At 44.0% G+C, this 18,928-nt stretch overlaps 4 protein-coding genes across 4 annotated transcripts; 3 read left to right on the plus strand and 1 right to left on the minus strand.

The window, feature by feature from the left end:
- Positions 1-929: 929 nt before the first annotated feature.
- Positions 930-2,090, plus strand: DFJ58DRAFT_714945 (uncharacterized protein; the record flags this gene model as incomplete). Its single annotated transcript, XM_041384074.1, has 5 exons — positions 930-958; positions 997-1,228; positions 1,276-1,389; positions 1,435-1,659; positions 1,710-2,090. The coding sequence occupies 5 exons, from the start codon at positions 930-932 to the stop codon at positions 2,088-2,090; spliced, it is 981 nt and encodes a 326-aa protein (XP_041247232.1).
- A 1,046-nt stretch (positions 2,091-3,136) lies between these two features.
- On the minus strand, positions 3,137-3,328 carry DFJ58DRAFT_613403 (uncharacterized protein; the record flags this gene model as incomplete). The annotated part of the gene is made up of 1 exon (XM_041380921.1): positions 3,137-3,328. A coding segment is annotated over one exon (192 nt), but the record flags the coding sequence as incomplete, so codon positions are not given.
- A 3,500-nt stretch (positions 3,329-6,828) lies between these two features.
- On the plus strand, positions 6,829-8,545 carry DFJ58DRAFT_838897 (uncharacterized protein; the record flags this gene model as incomplete). Its single annotated transcript, XM_041392488.1, has 6 exons — positions 6,829-6,977; positions 7,025-7,107; positions 7,132-7,484; positions 7,692-8,061; positions 8,294-8,403; positions 8,471-8,545. The coding sequence occupies 6 exons, from the start codon at positions 6,829-6,831 to the stop codon at positions 8,543-8,545; spliced, it is 1,140 nt and encodes a 379-aa protein (XP_041247234.1).
- A 944-nt stretch (positions 8,546-9,489) lies between these two features.
- DFJ58DRAFT_838898 (uncharacterized protein) lies at positions 9,490-10,976 on the plus strand (the record flags this gene model as incomplete). The annotated part of the gene is made up of 3 exons (XM_041392489.1): positions 9,490-9,619; positions 9,651-10,786; positions 10,872-10,976. 3 exons carry the CDS (start codon positions 9,490-9,492, stop codon positions 10,974-10,976), a joined length of 1,371 nt encoding a protein of 456 aa, XP_041247235.1.
- Between the last annotated feature and the right edge of the window lie 7,952 nt (positions 10,977-18,928).

The following is an 18,928-nucleotide window of genomic DNA, read 5'->3' on the forward strand; positions in this document are numbered from 1 at the left end:
GAAAAATTAGTCTTTGGTGTCATCCAAAATTGCTGATTTTGGCTGTCTGCAACTGTAGACGACATCCAAATCCAACCACTGCTCTCACGTAATCACGTGACCATTCCCACAGCCACATCTTGGAACTCGAAAGTTCAAAACCACTATTGTGCTCTGAAAATTACTTTGATAACATCAAAAAAAAAAAATTCAATCAAATTAACTTTTTTTCACTCTGATAATACAACCACACTTGTAAATAAGTTAAAATAACCACACAGCAAATAGTACTTAGATTTTTTTTTGTTACAACTGACTACCAGCTAGTAATGCTAACTTGAAACCAGGTGTTATATAAGCTACCATATATGGTTATATTGTTGTTTTTTTTTTTTTCTTTTTTTTCAAGAAAAAGAAAATTTGAGACCATCAATCTATCCAGAGAGGTCTTAGGAACAGATTAGTGCAAAAAGAATGTCTGGAAAGTGGATGAGGAAAGTGCAATAAGTTGTGCAAAATGCTGTCTCAAAATGTGGTTGGGTTTGGATGTCATCTACCTTATTGATGGTTTGAAAGGCTTTGTACAGTGTCAATTATATGAATATGCTGCAGGAAAGATTATAGAGAGGGTGACTGGTGTTGACTACAGTTGTGGGCAAGCAAACTCAACAAATTTGGTCTTCGATTTTTGGGCACTCCACAATTGCTCGAATCACACATTTAATACTACAGACATTGTATTTAGGGCCCGTTCGGCAACCGCTCGTTTACAGTCCATTTCGTTTGTTTTCAGTCCGTTTGCGTCCATTTTCGTTTGAAACGGACAATTGTGTTCGGCAAAGTGTTCGTTTCCTGTCACGCTGCATAATGCGGCGTTGCACTAGTACTTGTTTGCTTGCTCTCGTCAATTGAATATCCCACTGTCCCTACTCTGTTAACTGCTACTCACCATGCCACCTAAGAAAGAACACAAACTCTCGTCCAATACCAAGGAGAACATTGATCTACTTGAGGAAGCCTCGAGAGCAGGCTGTCAGCACCAAGATTCCACTGGAACGTGAAGTGGAGTTCTGGGGACGACGCAGCACTCCTTGACTCTCTCAAGACTTTTTCTGATGGAAACTCGGCTGATAATGGAACTTTCAAATATGCAGCATTTACAGCTGCTGCGAAGGCCCTCAAAGACAGCCACAAATCCAGTGGGGGTGCTCCAAAAACTGCGAAAAGTTGCTCACGTCGTTGGGGCACTGTAAGTAGCATTTTTTGTTCATTTTCGTGCTGATATATTGTTTATAGCTGAAGGCTAACTGTCTCGTTGTCCAAAAACTGCGAGAGTTGTCTGGATTTGGATGGGACGAGATGAGGAAGATTGTCATTGCCAGTGACAAAGTGTGGGATGATTACCTTGAGGTAAGTTTTGTTCGTTGTTCATTTCTTGACTAAATTACTGTTTAGGCACATCCCGAAGCCAAGGTTTGGCGTTCGACACCATTCCCCCTCTATGATGACATCATTGTACTTGTGGATGGATGTCATGCGACTGGTGAAGGGGCCTTGCATATTGGGTATGAGATGAGCCCTCCCTGGCCAAGCACACTTCTCGATGACGAGGATGATGTCTTTGTAGGTGAGGATGTACTTGGAGGGAATCCTGAGTCTGAATCAGTCGACGAGAAAGTGGTATGTACATCAACTTGCTTGCTTCATTGTCTGACTTGTATTCATACTAGTCTATACCTGTTTCTCACACTCCGCGTGTTCCGAAACACGGACGTGCTCCTTCAGTATCACCAACTTCAACTGGAGTCCATAAAAAATGTTCTAATGTGAAGCTGACTGGTCCAGCAGCAATTCTTGGAGTAGCTGATGCTCTCGAATCTGTTGCTACGTCGTTCACTGCTCCTACTAGTTTTCTCGATGATGTTCCTAGTACTCCGAAACGTCGCATTAATGCCATCCAGGCCGTTTGTACTGATGCTTCCTTATCATCTGATGAACGTGCAAAGGTTGTTGCTCTTTTTACCAAAGATGTAGCTATTGCAGATGCCTATACTGCCATTTCAGATGTCTCTCTTCGTTCTATGTACATTCGTCTTGAACTTGAAAAATAGATAGATCTTCCTACTAGTTCCCATTCATAGTATACTCAATATACTGTGCCCACATTGCTTCTGCTATATCATCTTGTTTTGTCCTGCCCTTGCCCTTTCTGCTGGTGTGATTGTATGACTGAAATCCTCGACCCTCTGCTGTACAACCTGAACAGCTTGATTAGTGTCCACCTCTGCCTCTCTATCCCCTTCCTCATGATCATCTGGATCATGAACTTGGATAAAATTATGCAAGACACAGAGGGCAGGAACCAGCTTTGTCTGCACAACAAGACTGTACTCTGGGGCAGCAACCATGAGCCTGGAATCGATGTTTCACCACACCAAAGATGCACTCAATAACATTTCGGGCTTGGGCATGTCGTAAGTTGAACAGTTCTTGGGGATTTTTTGGTCTAGATATTTTTCAGCATTTTTTGAACGGTTAATCAATAGAAAAAAATCATACCTTTGACTTGAACGGCCCCATTCCTTGAGGTGATAGTGGACACCACGATATGGAACCAGGAGTGAGTCACATAATGGAAACCCTGCATCAGCAAGGTAGCAGAGATTTGGGGGGATGGGAAAGTCAGTTTGCCGAGCATTATTGTATATGCGACTGTCAGCTGCACTTCCCTCCCATCCTGCAAGAACATATGAAAAGCGCATGTCAAATGTGCATGCAGCAAGGACATTCTGTGAGAGGCGGCCCTTCCGATTGCGGTAGCGAGCAGTCAGGGCATCATTGGGAACAAATGTATCAATGTGTGTCCCATCAATTGCACCCCGACAGTGTTGAAAAAATGGGTAGAGCTTGGGATTACTGTGAATCTCAGGGGGGACTACATCATTGGGTGGCAGGTTGATGTAGCACTGATAAAAGCGTGGTGATACAACCATGTCTAGAAGATGAAGAAAAATCCTAATAGTACAGTCACAGTGATAAATTAATTCTGCTGCATCTTAAATAGTTACTATGTGAGCACTCACTTTGAAATAGTATCTGCACTGTGCTGGAACCGCTCTTGCATATCCCGATTTGTACCCCCAGTATGGCAGATTCGAAGAAAAATTGCCAGCTGTTCTTCAGAAGAGATATATCTTGAATGTGCAAGGCCCGCATATGCACTGAGTTCATGGAGCAATTGGCGAAATACTGGCTTGGACAGGCCCATCATATTATGGAAGTGACGGGGATGTCCTGATAGGAGTTCTCGAACCCATGCATGGCCTGTCAAGATAGAGTTGTGCTGGGGAATCTTGTCGAGATAGGGCAAGGTGGCCACAGTCACAGCAGCAGCTGAAAATGCAGCAGCTAGGACTGCAGCTCTCTTTCTGCGAGTGTGTGTTGCCTTAAGAGAGGTTTTGAGAGCCTTTCTCTTCTGTGATGATGAAGAGGTCATAGTTGTAGAGCTCAAGCAACAAACTGATGGTTATCATTCATTATCTGATGTAGTATCTACTATCTACTGAGTTCGTACGAGTGTGACGACGTGTGACACCCGTGGGAGCGTCCGTTTCACTTCAATGTCCGTTGGTTTCAAAACGGAACGGACCCAAACAAACAAAACGAGCGGTTGCTGAATGGGCCCTTAGGACATTACAAAGTGATTTGCATGAGCCAATCTCTCTCAGGCAAGGTCCAACTTTTCAACTAGTCAAAATTTGGCCAACCCCCGAAAAAATCGGGAAAAATGCGGAAAATGTTCTTTGGGCTAGTGTGAATCTGATCCTGCAGTCATGTTTTATAAAAGGTTAGTGTATGCAGAGAGAAAAATTATCTAAGACTTGCTGTATTTGAAGTCAGTTTTGAGTTGACCCGAGTTCAAAGTCACTGAAAATGAGCCATGGATGCCCCTCCAAGCACAAATGACAAAGGAATATCACAGGGCTTCAAAACCAGCCTTGCACAGCCAGTGTCTCATTAACATCTGAGTCAAATGACTCCGAAGACTTGCCTCTGAAAAGAATGAGGCTATCACATTCACGTTCTCAAGCCCCCAGCCCTGCAAGCATCAGTGATCACACATCAGACAAAAACTGGCAACCCCCTACTGTCCTTGACAGTATAATTTTTTTTTTTTTTTTGGGAATCCTTGTTTATTGTCCGTTGGGGCGAAGCCCTATGTTAGACAGTACATGCAAGTATGTTACTCTATGGAGTTCGGTATTTGTCGATTCTGGTGTGGGAGTTCTGTAATCCTGGTCCAGGCTTGTGTGAGGACGATAATGCCGTCTTAAGGCATATAAAGAAGGGATGGCTAAGCACTTAGCGCATCGTGATGATTCTATTTCTTCTTTGGGGGGCTGACGTCTCCGAAGGTGCTTGCTAAGCGTTTGGTGCGAGCGATGAATTTGAGGACTGCCTTGATGCTTTTCCCCTCGTTTAGGAGGTCTTTGAGGCTATGCGCGCGCGTTCCGATCTCTGCTTTCATGATTGCTCTTTGTCTCGCGTATGCTGGGCATGATAGAAGAAAATGGTGTACTGATTCTTCTCTTTCCTCGCAGGCTGTTACAGTCAAGTACGCCCCTATTCATTTTCCTTCTCTTACATCATTGTATTACATCACGATCGCATCTTGCCGTTGCTAGATGATCTATTCTTGGTATCTCTGACTCCGTCTTATCTCTGACTCTACTAAACCGGCCCTAAAACACGGTCGCCATTTCGTATATAAACTCACTTTGTACTATGTAGTTCTTTACTTTAATCTTACTAGGTTTTACCTGGAACTTCCTTTGCTTAAGACCTCCAATCTTAAGTCGTATTGAATGTGATTCAAGTCAAGGACACTCTCCTTGTCTTGTCTTAGTGAACCACTGAACTTCGGTATACGCCGAAGTCTTGAACCAACTTTGGCCAATTACTCTTATCAAGTAGCCATACGTCTGAACTATCCTAGTTCGTAACACAGGCAGGACAGAGTGGGGAAGGCGTTCTCGATATTCTGTGGAGGTGTTTGTTCAGAGGGATATGGCCTGTGCGGAGCTGAATGAGCAGGGCAGCATGCTTTCTTGGGTACTCGTCTGCAAGTTTTGCAAAGCGGTTTGATGGGTAGGATGGGTCTATTTCCCTGAATTTGTCGCTGCGTGGTGAGTTGCGCAGGATGGTTTTTGCTTCTTCTTTGATTGAAGCGTTGAACACTTGTTTTATGGCTGATTTGCTTGCTGGGAGGGTGGCTGGTTCGTTGTTAGGCGAGCGGAGTGATTCGGGGAGTAGGTGGGGGTCTGTTGTTTCTCCTCTTGCCGCCCTTTTGGCTTGTTCATCTGCTTGTTCATTTCCAGGGATGCCTATGTGGCCTGCCGACCAGTGTATAACCAGTTTTCTGTCGTCCTCAGCAGGGAACAGAGTGCAGAGGTCGTCGTGGAATTTGTCCATCAGATAGTGGCCCGGTTTTGACTGGAAGGCGTGGGTCGCCCTAATTGCCGCTTGGTTGTCTGCTCCCAGAGCCATCGTCCTTCTTCCTCCTCTCGCTATCATCTCGTCCTTCAACAGCTTCACCACGAGTATCATTCCTACTATCTCGCCCTCGTACACCGTGTGTTCCTCCATCTTTCCTAGGTGGAATCTGCTGTCCCTGATCCTTCTCTCCCCTTCCATCAACACCACTGCTCCTCCTACCCCTCCATCTATTACCGAGCCATCTGAGTACACCCTCAGCATATAAAATTTGTTGCTCACAATGACGAATCAGATATTGAGTCAGATGAAGAGGATATCACTCACTTGGACAATCTGGATAACAGCAACTGCTGTTCAAGGCTAATTGATTTTGCAGCATCCATGGATGATGATCCATGTGACAAGACATGGCTGCCTCCAAGGGAAGCCAAGCGCAGGGCTGAACGAACAGGCTGTCCAAGTCATTACAAGAAGGGTCCTGATGTTGGGAGCAAATCAGCTTGTACTCAACAACAGTATAAAAACTCATTCGAAATCAAGAATCACTCACCAGCCTTGGATTCACAGTTAAACCAAAATCATACCAGTCAGCACACATCACATCTGCCACCCAGCCTTCAACATCCTGTCACAACCCAGTGGAACCTGATTTGGAGTTGAAAGAAAATGGTCTCAATGCAGATATCATGTCTGAGACACCAGCCCCTGACTCACTACTCAACACTGGTCTTGTTCGTGATGCAGAAGAAGTGTGGGAGGAGGAGTTAGAGGAGTGAGAACAGGCTGGAGTTGATATCAGAGGTTGGGATGAGCTGTGGGAGCAAATCAAGAAGGATCTTGCAAAGGGAGGGAAGACTTTACCACTGTCTTGAGTGAACCAGCTATTGCTGATTCAAAACTTTGCAACACTTCGCCTCAAAGGAATGGGCAAAATTGCAGCCAGCCTAGAGATTGCACATCAATGGCATGAAGGAGAAGGTGCACACTTTGCATGAAAGTACAAGCTCTTGCATGTCATTACCAAGTATTTGAACAGCTTCCAATCGAGAAGCGTGGTGGGAGAGATAATGCACTAAGTCCTCTCAAAGATGAGAGGCTTCAGCTGGCATGTTGTCAGTGGCTAACATCTCAGCCCATTGGTGAAATTACTCCACACAAATTCCAACATGCCCTTAACAACACCATTGTTCCCTCATTGAACATCTTTGATCTGTGGCAACTCAGTGAACGAACAGCACGGCAATGGTTAATCAAATTAGGATGGCAGTGCACCATGTTATGGAAGGGAGTGTATATGGATGGTCATGAGTGTGAGGATGTGAAAAGTATCATCAGGAGGTGTTCTTGCCTGCCATGGCTGCTTTCAAGTCATGTATGGCACATTATGAAGGCCCTGAGCTATGTCGAGTGGAACCAAACTTGGCACCTGGAGAAGTCGAGATGATTGCAGTTTGGCATGACGAGTCTTGCTTTCATGCAAATGATTACAAAACACATGCTTAGTGAGTTCATACATTAGTTCATAATTTAATGACACAGAAAAAATCAGTCTATTACCTGGTCAACAGATTTTGCAGAGGAAGGGCAGAGGAAGGATTATCCATGAGTCAGGATTTATTGATGCAATTGATGGTTGATTGGCACTGTGTGACAAAGAGGGTGAAGTTGTGGAGGAAGCACGAAAAATCATTTATCCTGGTGTGAATGGTCCTGATGCCTGGTGGGACACTGCACAATTGCTCACACAGATGAAAGATGTAATGCACATCTTTGAGGCTGCACATCCAAACCACCAAGCACTTTTTATCTTTGACCAGTTCTCAGCCCATGCCTCTCTGCCCGAAGATGCACTACGAGCATTTGATATGAATAAATCCAATGGTGGAAAGCAGTGGCATCAACATGACACAGTTATTCCTCAGTCCAACCCATCTGTCGAGCACTGCAGGAAGATCCAGAAAATGACACTACCTGATGGCTGGACGATCAACGTGTATGCGAGCTCGCAAGTACACCACGTTGATCTAGGGCTTTGCAAGCCGCATGTGAAATCTGTTTGACACTTCCCGCACTTTCATAGCAGCAGGCCCATGCACTAAGACATAGATAAGTGCGTGCTTCTGTCTACACATTCTTTGAATCTTTTCACCTCATACCACCACCTTCTGGCACTCGGCTCTGATTTTAAGTCATTTCTTTTGTCCTATTCTCCTCAGTCTTACAATATGTTTAACATCATGGTCAATAGCAATCCTCCTACTGGTAGAGTGTCCTTCACTCGGGACCAAATCGTTGCTGAGAACGCAAACATCATCACACGTAACCAAGCATGTCAAACGCGCCATAGTCAAGGCAAAACCAATGTGGAAAACGACGAGTCTCTTCTCGTCGTTCCTCCTTCCTTTACTAATGTCCCTGCTAATTGTCCCCTGGCCAATAATACTATAGTAGCCTCATCATCCTCCTCCAATACTTCCCCCTCCATTGCCAATAATATGTCTACCACCTTACAAGTATCTACTGTTCCCCCCTCTTCGTCGAGACCCAATACTCCCATACCCACTACTACTACCATCAACATGTCCAGTATGCTCGCTGCCTTTCAAAACTGTCCCTGTTGTCTTCTTAGATAGATGATCTATAGATAAACACCTATAAAACCAAATATCTCCACGGTCAGCGATTCAGACAAATACCAATGACTGATAACGTGGTTATTTGTGGGTGGCTGATTAGCAATACCTAAGCCACTGTCAGCAGAAGGTGCCTAGTGAGGTCAGTAATGTGAGTGATCAATCCAACAATGCCTGGACAACAGGAAACAACAAAAGAAACAAATATACCTTCTCGTACCAAAAGATGCTCAATGGCAATCTTACTACAAAGATTCGTGTGAAGCTACAATGGTCACTCCCACAACGCAAACAGGTAGGATCACTGGTCAGGACTAGTCAATGCTCAAAGAACTTTCAGTACTATTGAACCTGCTGTCAAGGAACTCGCTTCGAGTATTAAACAGAAAACAGGAACAGACGTCCTTGGTGTTCGGCACCAAGTCCCCTTTCAATAGCTAAAGCCGTATGGCAATGAAACCCTAGCTCAGTACCACTACTCAGATGTGTGTGGTCAAGCGCACAATTATCAACTTCAAAGCTCCCCCACTAAGCTATGCAAAGTCTTAGGTGGACTAAGGAGACAACACAAAAGTTGTAGGAAAATAAAAGAAGGAATGTGGAAAAACAAACAAATGGAGGCAGTACCAGGCTTGGTGGTTGTAGAGGATGATGAGCTCACACTAATGGTGTCTCACAGAAGAGTACCTTCACCAATCTTCAACAGCTCTTCACTGTTGTTTGGCTACAGTCACACTTCACACTCAAGTACTGGGGGATAAAAACACACACTTATATTGAGAGAGAAGGGGCTCTTATATAGACAAAATTTAAGGGCTATGCTACCAGTACTTTAAGGTTCCTGTCAAGCCATTTCCAGTTAAACTGAGTCATATAAGCTAGTGTGAGTCATACTGAATCAAGTTGAATCTTTGGGAGTCACTTCAGATGGTTGAGTCACTTGGTATATAGATGAGTCATCTTGACTTGTTAGTCATGTGATTTCTCATGACAAAGCAGAAAAGGTCTGGACACTGATTATGTAAGGTACCAGTCCATGTGTTATGTTTGTGTTTGTTTATTACATTTTCTGTTAGGGGCTGAACTGGTGCGGTGCTTTGTATTTAGCGTTTCCTGCATGTTCCCACAGGACAACTTGTGTGGGAAATAATTTTCACAGTCACCTGACATGTGAGAAGTTCATGCTGAGTCATTTTTAAGCCAAACGAAATGAAACTGAATCCAAGAATAAATCTCCGAAAATATTCATTCCTGTAAACCGGGTTTGCAGAAGAATGAGGAGAAAGAAGCAAGTCCTTTTTCTGGGTCAGGTGTTATTCAGCCATGCACCAGACTAGTTTGGTGCAGGTCATCGTCCAAACAATTATCTTTCCAAACCTCCATGAACACAGCATTAACTTCTTCCGCACCTGCTACTACTATCTCTAATGCAAATGCATCATCCTCCCTCATATTTGATATTACCAAAGAACGATCAACCCCAGCTTCTCATTCCATCAGAGACGTTTATGGTATCCATACATATATTTTAGGACTAGCCAGGAACAATCAACATATCCCCTTCTCGCTACTTACATCCAAGACCACAAACCTCTTCCTTGAGTCATCCACACTCAAATTCATCACTTTCTATTCCTCCCACTGAGGCTCTGCTCCCACAAAATGTCACCCTCGATATTTCACAATTCACCGCCAAATCCGACATTAGCATTCCCGAATGGCACGAGGCTTGGGCACACTATCTTCATTTCCTTCAGGAACATGCCTCTCCTGAGATTCACACTTGCTGGGCTAATCATTATAACATCTTACACAAATACCCTGATTTCACAGACAATTGGATGGCCATCCTCACATTCAACATCGAACAACGTGCCTCATATGCAGCTGATCCTCAAACTCTTGATGAAGTTAAGTACTTCCATCAGTTCGAAGATATTAAAGGCCGTGTTGCTAGGAAAGAATCTCTAAAGGCCATCAGTGATGCAATGACTGATCTCAAAAGTCATCGTCATGAACCCTATCCGTCTCAGGACTCTTCCTTTCGGAAGTCTCAAACCTCTGACAAGTCCTTTCAGGCCCCAAACAAACCTAATGATTCAGAATGCCTCCCTCCCCTCTGCCTTGCATGTGCACAGCTTGGTCACACCTTCCCCAACTGTCCTGACTTGTCATCACACTCGAAAGTCATCAACAAACAACTTGTCTCGCAATCCAACGCAGATGTCAAGTACTGCGTCGATTTCAATATCTTCTGTAATGGTAAAGCATCTGTACCAAATGTACACATAGAGGAGGCAAAATTCACGCCTGTTCCCTCTGCAGATCCACTGACCATGGCGCCTGCAGTCGGAAATGCCTGGGGGCCTGAACCGTCCTCCATACCCTTTTCTTGCTGGGTCACAGACCCCATTCCAAATATGTCTCCTCCTCACCATGTATACTTAGACAATCTTAGCATTACTCAGACCTCATATGACGACGACACAGACTTCACAAAAATCATTACTCCTTACTCAGCAGACAATCTCGACACCTTCTTGCGCAATGCTAATCTTCTTGACGATTATTCAGAACTTGTGTTCAAAATCAAGCATGGCTTTCCACTCAGTCCTCTTGAGCCCATTCACGCCACCTATGCACCTCCCAATCTTCCCAGTGCTAATGAACATGAACAAGTCATCAAGGAGTACATTGACTCCAAACTCGCCCTTGGACGCTTCAGCGGACCTTTCTCACAACAAGAACTTGAATTGAAAATAGGTCCTTTCTGTTCCTCACCTCTCCAAGTCGCCACCAAGGACGGAGCTCCAGGCGAACCTCCCAAACTTCGTGTCTGTCGCAATCTCTTCTACAGAGGCTCTTTAGGCTGCTCAATCAATGATGAGATTGATGCCAAAGATTTTCCAACTCGTTGGGATACAGCAGAGCAAGTCGCTGCTTTTGTACGTTCCTCCCCCTCTTCCATTCCTCTGTGCATTCCCCTGTTTACACTACCATTCACCACATGACCTCACAGCTCAAACCGCTGAGGAGTATGGTGCATCGGGCAGTCTGGGCTCACATTTCTTCCATTCCTGATCCCCCTTGATCTATTCTCCTTTCAAGTGCTTCCGCTTACCTTTGTCACAGGTTGCCTCCGCCCCTCCAGGCACTCAAGCAGCCTCTTTAGACATCAAGAGTGCCTATCGCATGATTCTGATGCTTCCTGATCACAAATGCTACTTGGTGGTGCGTTTCCACGATCTCTTCTATATAGATCATAACCTCCCTTTCGGTGCATCCTCCGCAGCCAGTATCCAAGGGGAAGTGGCCAACACTACTGTCACAACCCTTATAACGAATTAACACAGGGGCAGAGACTAGGACTCAAACAAAGGTATCACGACAAAAAGATAGAGGATAGCAGGTACGTCTTAGGATTGCTAGCAATGAGCTAATACAAAAGAGGTTTGAACTGGAGAACTACTGACTATAATGAGCTACCTATATACATATATTGAAACGGAGACTGAATCTGAATCTGAACTAACTAGCCAATCATAAAATAGGAAAGGGAATCGTACGATGATCTAAATATAACTACCTATGATGTCATGGAACATGTGATAGCTGTGCAATGGTTCTCGAAGGTTCTAGAGTCACGTGACTTGATCGCTTGAGTAAGGAAGTCGAAATCAGGGATGTCGGAGATAAAAGTAGTAGGCGCTAACGGAATAGAGAAGTTCGGGTTAGGGTTTGTGAAAGTTATAGGTACAGACGCTGACTGAGTGCTAACAACAGGCGCTTGTGACGGGCGCTTAATGGGTGTCTTACGAGTGTTCAAGAAAGAATAATGGTTTGTATTTGGAACTCGTGACATTACCCCCTCTCTAGGATGAGCGTCATCGCGAATGTAGGATGGTCGGATGTTTTTCTCTCTCCACTGTTTGAATGCATCCGTATCCAAAATAGATCCAAGAATTCGTTTGGATTTAGCAGCCGTGGGATTCTTTTTATGGAATTCCGCAATTAGAATCGGGGAGTTTTTAACGTTCTCTTCTGGCTCCCATGTCGACTCTTCTATCAGATATCCTTCCCATTTTACTCGGTATTGCATTTTTCCTCGGAATTGTCGGCTATCTAGTATCTCTTCTACGACAAATTCTTCCTGTTCATCAACAATGTCTGGAGGTGGTCGGGTGGGTTGCGAATGAGGGATCATTTGAGATGCGTAATATGGAGTAAGCAATTCCACATGGAAAACCGGGTGAATCTTGTAGCTCTCTGGCAATTTCAATTTGTAGTTCACTTCACCGGTTTTCTCTAGTATTTCAAAGGGCCCAAGACGACGATCTGACAACTTTTGACTTGGACGACGTTGTTTAATGTTCTTTGCGTCTAGCCAGACCTTGTCTCCCTTTTGATACTGAGGTGCGTCTTTAACTCCTCGGTCATAGAAGCGTTTCATGCGTTCATTAACCATCTTCAGAGTGTTTTCCTGCATCATCTCTTGCTTCTCTCATTTGATCGGCTCTCTCATCGGCAGCGGGAATAAGGGATGTAGAGTTCGGTGATACTGTGAATTTGGGATTATATCCGTAGAGGACTTTGAACGGACTGTGACCGGTTACTGTGACTGCATTGTTGTGTGAAAACTCTGCTATTGGCAGCCAAGATACCCAATCGTTCTGTCTGTACGAGGCAAACATGTGCAAGTACTGTTCAACTTCTTGGTTTACACGTTCTGTTTGTCCGTCTGTCTTGGGATAATAGGAGGTCGAGGCAGACCATTTCGTTCTTAATCTTTTCGATACTTGTCCCATAAACTTTGAGATGAACTGTGTTCCTCTATCCGAAATCACTTTCTTTGGTGTACCATGATGTTTCCATACATTTCTTAGAAATAGCTCGGCAATTCCCTTCGAGTCTACGTCTTTGGTGGTGGGAATGAAGTGTGATTGCTTCGAAAATCGATCCACGACAACGAATATACTGTCACATCCTTCACTCTTTGGCAAGTCCACCATCAGGTCACATGAGATCGTTTGCCAAGGTCCTTCTGGGACTTCATTTGGCTGTAAAGGTCCCGTTGGTCTACTTGGGAACACTTTCGTTTGTTTGCATCGATCACAACCGTCTACGTAATCATGGACATACTTCGTCATTGAAGGCCACCAATAGTTTCTGGAAATCAATTCTAAGGTTTTGGCACGTCCAGGATGTCCAGCCGGTGGAGAGTCGTGAAACAACTCCAATATCTCTCGGCGGATCTCTTTATCATTTGGAACGTATACCAATCCTCGGAACAACACCAATCCGTCCTCAACATTCCATTCTTCGATTCCTCTGCGCAATTGTACCGGTGCTGCTTTTAGCGTTTCTAGCGCTTTCATTACTTCGGGCTCTCGTTCTGTGCTCTTTCTTATCTTTTTCATGAGCGAGCTTTCTCCTTCTATGAGAATTTGGCCTCGTTTAGCAGCATTGATCTTGAAAAATTCTGGTTTCAACAAAATGCGGTCAGAATTATCGTTTTTCTACCCCCCCTCTGTGGTCTTCTCTCCGAGATAGACGATCAGCTTTGTCATTGACTACACCAGGCTTATGTTGGAGCGTAAATTCATACTCCGCCAGGAACAAACTCCATCTGGCTTGCCTTCTTGTCAACTTCTGACTCGTCATAAAATACTCGAGATTCTTGTGATCTGTCCAGATCTCCACATGTTGGGGTTTTCCCTGCACATAGTGCCTCCACTCTTCCAACGCACGAATGATTGCTAATAACTCTTTGTCGTGGATGTCATAATTTCTCTCTGCATCATTCATCGACTTTGAGTAATAAGCCACTGGGTGCCATAGGCCATCTTCCATCAGTTGAGATAGAACTGCTCCTGTTGCATAATCTGAAGCATCGGTTTCTATTTTCATTTTCTTCTCAACATCTGGCATTACTAAGACGGGAGCTTCTGTAAAACGCTTCTTTAACTCGTCGAAAGCGTTTTGCTGTCTCTCTGTCCAATCCCATTTGGCATCTTTTCTCAGCAAATCATTCATTGGTCTGGCAATGTCTGAGAACCCAAGTATAAATCTTCGATAGAAGTTGGCAAAACCCATGAATGCTTGTATCTCTTTTATGCATTTGGGAACAGGCCATTTCAATACTCCTTCTACCTTGACGGGGTCCATAGACACACTGCCCTTCTCCACAATCAACCCAAGGAACTCGACTTTAGACTGCTCGAAGCTACATTTCTCAGGCTTCAAGAACAGGTCGTTCTCTTTTAATCGTTTGAGTACTTCTCGCACGACTTTCTGGTGTTGCTCTCTACTTCCATTCGTAAAGACCAAGATGTCATCGATATAAACGACCACTGTTTTGCCGTCTATTAAATCTCTGAATATCTCATTCATCATGGTCTGGAAAGTTGCTGGAGAGTTCGTCAACCCAAAATACATTACGGTTGGTTCGTGGTGACCAAAAGGCGTTTTGAAAGGCTGCCTTCCATTCATCTCCTTCTTTCATCCGAATATTATTATACCCCCATCGTACATCCATCTTGGAGTACATCGTGGCACCAGTAAGGGCATCAATCAGGTCTTGAGATCTCGGTAGCGGATATGCATTTTAACCGTCTTCTCATTAAGCCTTCTATAGTCCATAACAGGTCTCAGTTTGCCATCCTTTTTGGCCACAAAGAAGAAAGGTGCTGCAACTGGAGATTGTGAATCTCTAATACGTCCTAGTGCAGTCTCAGCTTTTAACCAATCTTTCAAAGTGTCCATCTCCTTCGGTGACAAGGGATACGGTTTCGCATTCGGAGGAAGATCATTGTCGTCTTTAAGATCCACAGCATGATCCCATTTCTTTCTTTCAGGGAATCGCTTAGACTCTTCTTCTGAGAACACTCCCAGGTAATCGTGAAGCCAGTCTGGAACCATCTCTTCAACAGACTTCTTCTTCTTTGTAGCTTCTTCTGCTACCTTCTGCTCCGTGGCAACCGAGGCTTTATATCTAATCCATCTTTCAGGACTATCCTCGTCTTCTACCTCTTCACAGGTCGCCTTCTTCAGTGTCCATATCCTCATTGTCATCCTCTTCTGTGGGAATCAGATCCGGAACTACATATGCCTGTTTTTGTGCTTTTCTGTTTTCTCTATTTTTTTGTCTTTGCTCCTTTTTCAGTAATACATTTAAGCGGACACCTAGATAACGAAAACTGTCCTGCATTCCAGTCTATTTCCTGGATTATGATATCTTAACCAGTCGATGCCGATAATAACATCATCGCTTCCCAAGTCTGTAACCATGAAGGCTGCTTTGTCTTCCACATGGTCACCGATCTTTAGACCTAGTTCGGCGAAATGAGTCATCGATCCAGCGGCGTTTAAAGAACCATCTATGTTCTTGACCGGAATAGGTTTTAATAATTTACGACACCGAACGTCATTGTCCAACACAAACTTCCTATTAATAAATAAAGTAGACGCCCCACAATCTACAAGGGCTCTAACGTCCGCAGTCTTCTTCTTTCCTTTCAGCGTTATTGGAATGTAGAAATGTTCTGATTTCGATCGTAGGTATATTTCTTCTACATCCGCAAAGTTTGATAGAATCGAATATCTGCTTCCAGACACGTCTTCTTCTACTGGTTCTTCTAGGATTTCTTCTTTCCTAGTAGCTACCCAATCTCTAAACCATTTCGGCGGTTGATTTCTTTCGGCCTTTTCTTTTGCCAAAAACTCTTTGCCTTGTGGTGAAGCGGCCAAATCCTTGAACCACTTAGGTGCTTCTCCTCTAACTTCTCCGTGAGTTAGGGATTCTATGAACCAACTTGGAAAGGGTGTCTTCTTTCGCGGGAATGTTATGAGGTCGTGTTGTTGTCTCTCTCTGTGGAGACGGAGTTCTACAATTTCTTGCAATGTGATTTGGTTTTCCGCAACGGTAACATACGAAGGGACTCTCCGTTGAGCGCTTCTCCCATTGCATTGAACTCTTGTAAGGAATACGTTTTTCTTGTCATTGTGCCAGCTGTATTCTGGAACCCGATTCACAAATGACTGGTGGTAGACTAGTCGTAACGGTCTACCCGAAAAGGAATGATGAATGATGAGCTAGTCGTAACGGCTCATCCGAAAGGGAATGATGATGAAAACGGAAGGTGAGAAAAGTAATACGTAAATGGAAAACTGAAGCGGTCCCCGATATCTGATCGGATCTACCTCGTACTTCAGGGTCAAAGGGTCCTGGTAAAACCCAACTGACTCTTCCCTAGATACTAACTACAAAGATGTGTACGTAACAACTATACTCGCCAAGTGAGAGAAACTAGGTGCCTTTGCCAACACTTCCCAAGGGAACACACTAGAAGGACACGTCCGCTCTTCCAGCCGAAGCTTACAAGCGACAGTTCTCGACTAGATGCGTTTCTAAATCCTCGGTAGGATCTGTGCGTAGGACTTATCGCTAGACAACTCTTCTAAACTTGGGTAGAGTAGCCTACGTATTGTACGAAGAAAAGGTGATAGGTAAAAAGAGAAGTTATAGTAACGTTGAGCAGGCAGGGTCTTGGGCCAGCACTCAAAGTTGCAGTGACACGCCTAATGTCGTGAACACCTCCGTATACTGGCGGCTGCAATGTAAGGCAGGGCCTGGTATAGGACTACTAACTACGAAAGCGGATAGGTATGAATGCGCTCAAGCGAGCAAAGGGGAGAGTGATGAAATCAAAGGTCGCGGTTGTTTAGACCGGGCAATATAGAATGGTTTTGTTGTTTAACCGTTGACCCTATGAGTATAGAAGTCAAGGATTAAAGAACACGTGGAACGTTGATGAAAGAGTAACGGATCGTTTGAACGTTTATCGAGCCTAACTTGGCTGGACAAAGTTTCAAAGGATAATAGGTGCAAGCGGTAATGCGTGGAGTCGGAGTCCCCTATAGTTCAAACCTAATGTCACAACCCTTATAACGAATTAACGCAGGGGCAGAGACTAGGACTCAAACGAAGGTTATCACAACAAAAGAAAGATAATGAGCAGGGACGTCTTAGGATTGCTAGCAGTAAGCTAATACAAAAGAGGTTTGAACTAAAGAACTACTGACTACAATGAGCTACCTATATACATATATTGAAGCGGAGACTGAATCTGAACCTGAACTAACTAGCCAATCATTAAATAGGAAAGGGAATCGTACGATGATCTAAATATAACTACACTATGATGTCATGAAACGTGTAACAGCTGTGCAAGGATTCTCGGGGTTTCTAGGGTCACGTGACTTTATCACTTGAGTAAGGAAGTCGAAATCAGGAATGTCGGAGATAAAAGTAGTAGGCGCTAACGGAATAGAGAAGTTTGGATACGTAAAGGATGGGTTCGGGTTAGGGTTTGTGAATATGATAGGTACAGACGCTGACTGAGCGTTAATGACGGGCGCTTGTGATGGGCGCTTAACGGGTGTCTTACTAACGTCTCTAGAGGTCTCACGAGTGTTCAAGAAAGAATAGTGGTTTGTGTTAGGAATTCGTGACAGCTGCCTTCCATTCATCTCCTTCTTTCATCCGAATATTATTATACCCCCATTGTACATCTATCTTGGAGTACATTGTGGCACCAGTAAGGGCATCAATTAGGTCTTGAGATCTCGGTAGCGGATACGCATTTTTAACCGTCTTCTCATTAAGCCTTCTATAGTCCATAACAGGTCTCAGTTTGCCATCCTTTTTGGCCACAAAGAAGAAAGGTGCTGCAACTGGAGATTGTGAATCTCTAATACGTCCTAGTGCAGTCTCGGCTTTTAACCAATCTTTCAAAGTGTCCATCTCTTTTGGTGACAAGGGATAAGGTTTCGCATTCAGAGGAAGATCGTTGTCATCTTTAAGATCCACAGCATGATCCCATTTCTTTCTCTCGGGGAATCGTTTGGACTCTTCTTCTGAGAATACTCCCAGGTAATCGTGAAGCCAGTCTGGAACCATCTCTTCAACAGACTTCTTCTTCTTTGTAGCTTCTTCTGCTACCTTCTGCTCCGTGGCAACCGAGGCTTTATATCTAATCCATCTTTCAGGACTATCCTCGTCTTCTACCTCTTCACAGGTTGCCTTTCTTGTGTTCATGTCTTCATCATCATCCTCTTCTGTGGGAATCAGATCTGGAACCACATCTGTCTGTTTTTGTACTTTTCTGTTTTCTTTATTTTTTTGTCTTCGTTCTTTTTTTGTAATACATTTAAGCGGACATCTAGATAATGAAAACTGTCCTGCATTCCAGTCTATTTCCGGATTATGATATCTTAACCAGTCAATGCCGATAATGACATCATCGCTTCCTAAGTCTGTAACCATGAAGGCTGCTTTGTCTTCTACATGGTTACCGATCTTTAGACTTAGTTCGGCGAAATGAGTCATTGATCCAGCGGCGTTTAAAGAACCATCTATGTTCTTAACCGGAATAGGCCTTAATAATTTACGGCATATTACATCGTTCTTCTTCACAAACTTCTCGTTGATAAATAATGTTGATGCACCACAGTCCACAAGTGCTTTTACGTCTGCTTGTCGATTCTTCCCTTTCAGGGTAATCGGAATGTAAAAATGCTCTGATTTCGATCGCAAATATACTTCTGTTACATCCGAGAACGTAGATAAGATTGAGAAACGATTGTTCGGGTCCAAGTCTGCAGACTCTAACTCAGACCTCTCTAAAAACCCTTATCTCCTTTGGTTTTGACATAATCTTTAAACCATTGGGGCATCGAGTCTTCCTTTGGCACTTCAGTAGCCTTCACTTGCGCTTTTGGAGTGCCCTTGCAGTTTCTTGCCATATGTCCTTCTTCACCAC

This window comes from Suillus subalutaceus, assembly GCF_016647625.1.
Source record: "Suillus subalutaceus strain FC151 chromosome Unknown DFJ58scaffold_21, whole genome shotgun sequence".
Lineage (NCBI taxonomy): Eukaryota > Fungi > Basidiomycota > Agaricomycetes > Boletales > Suillaceae > Suillus > Suillus subalutaceus.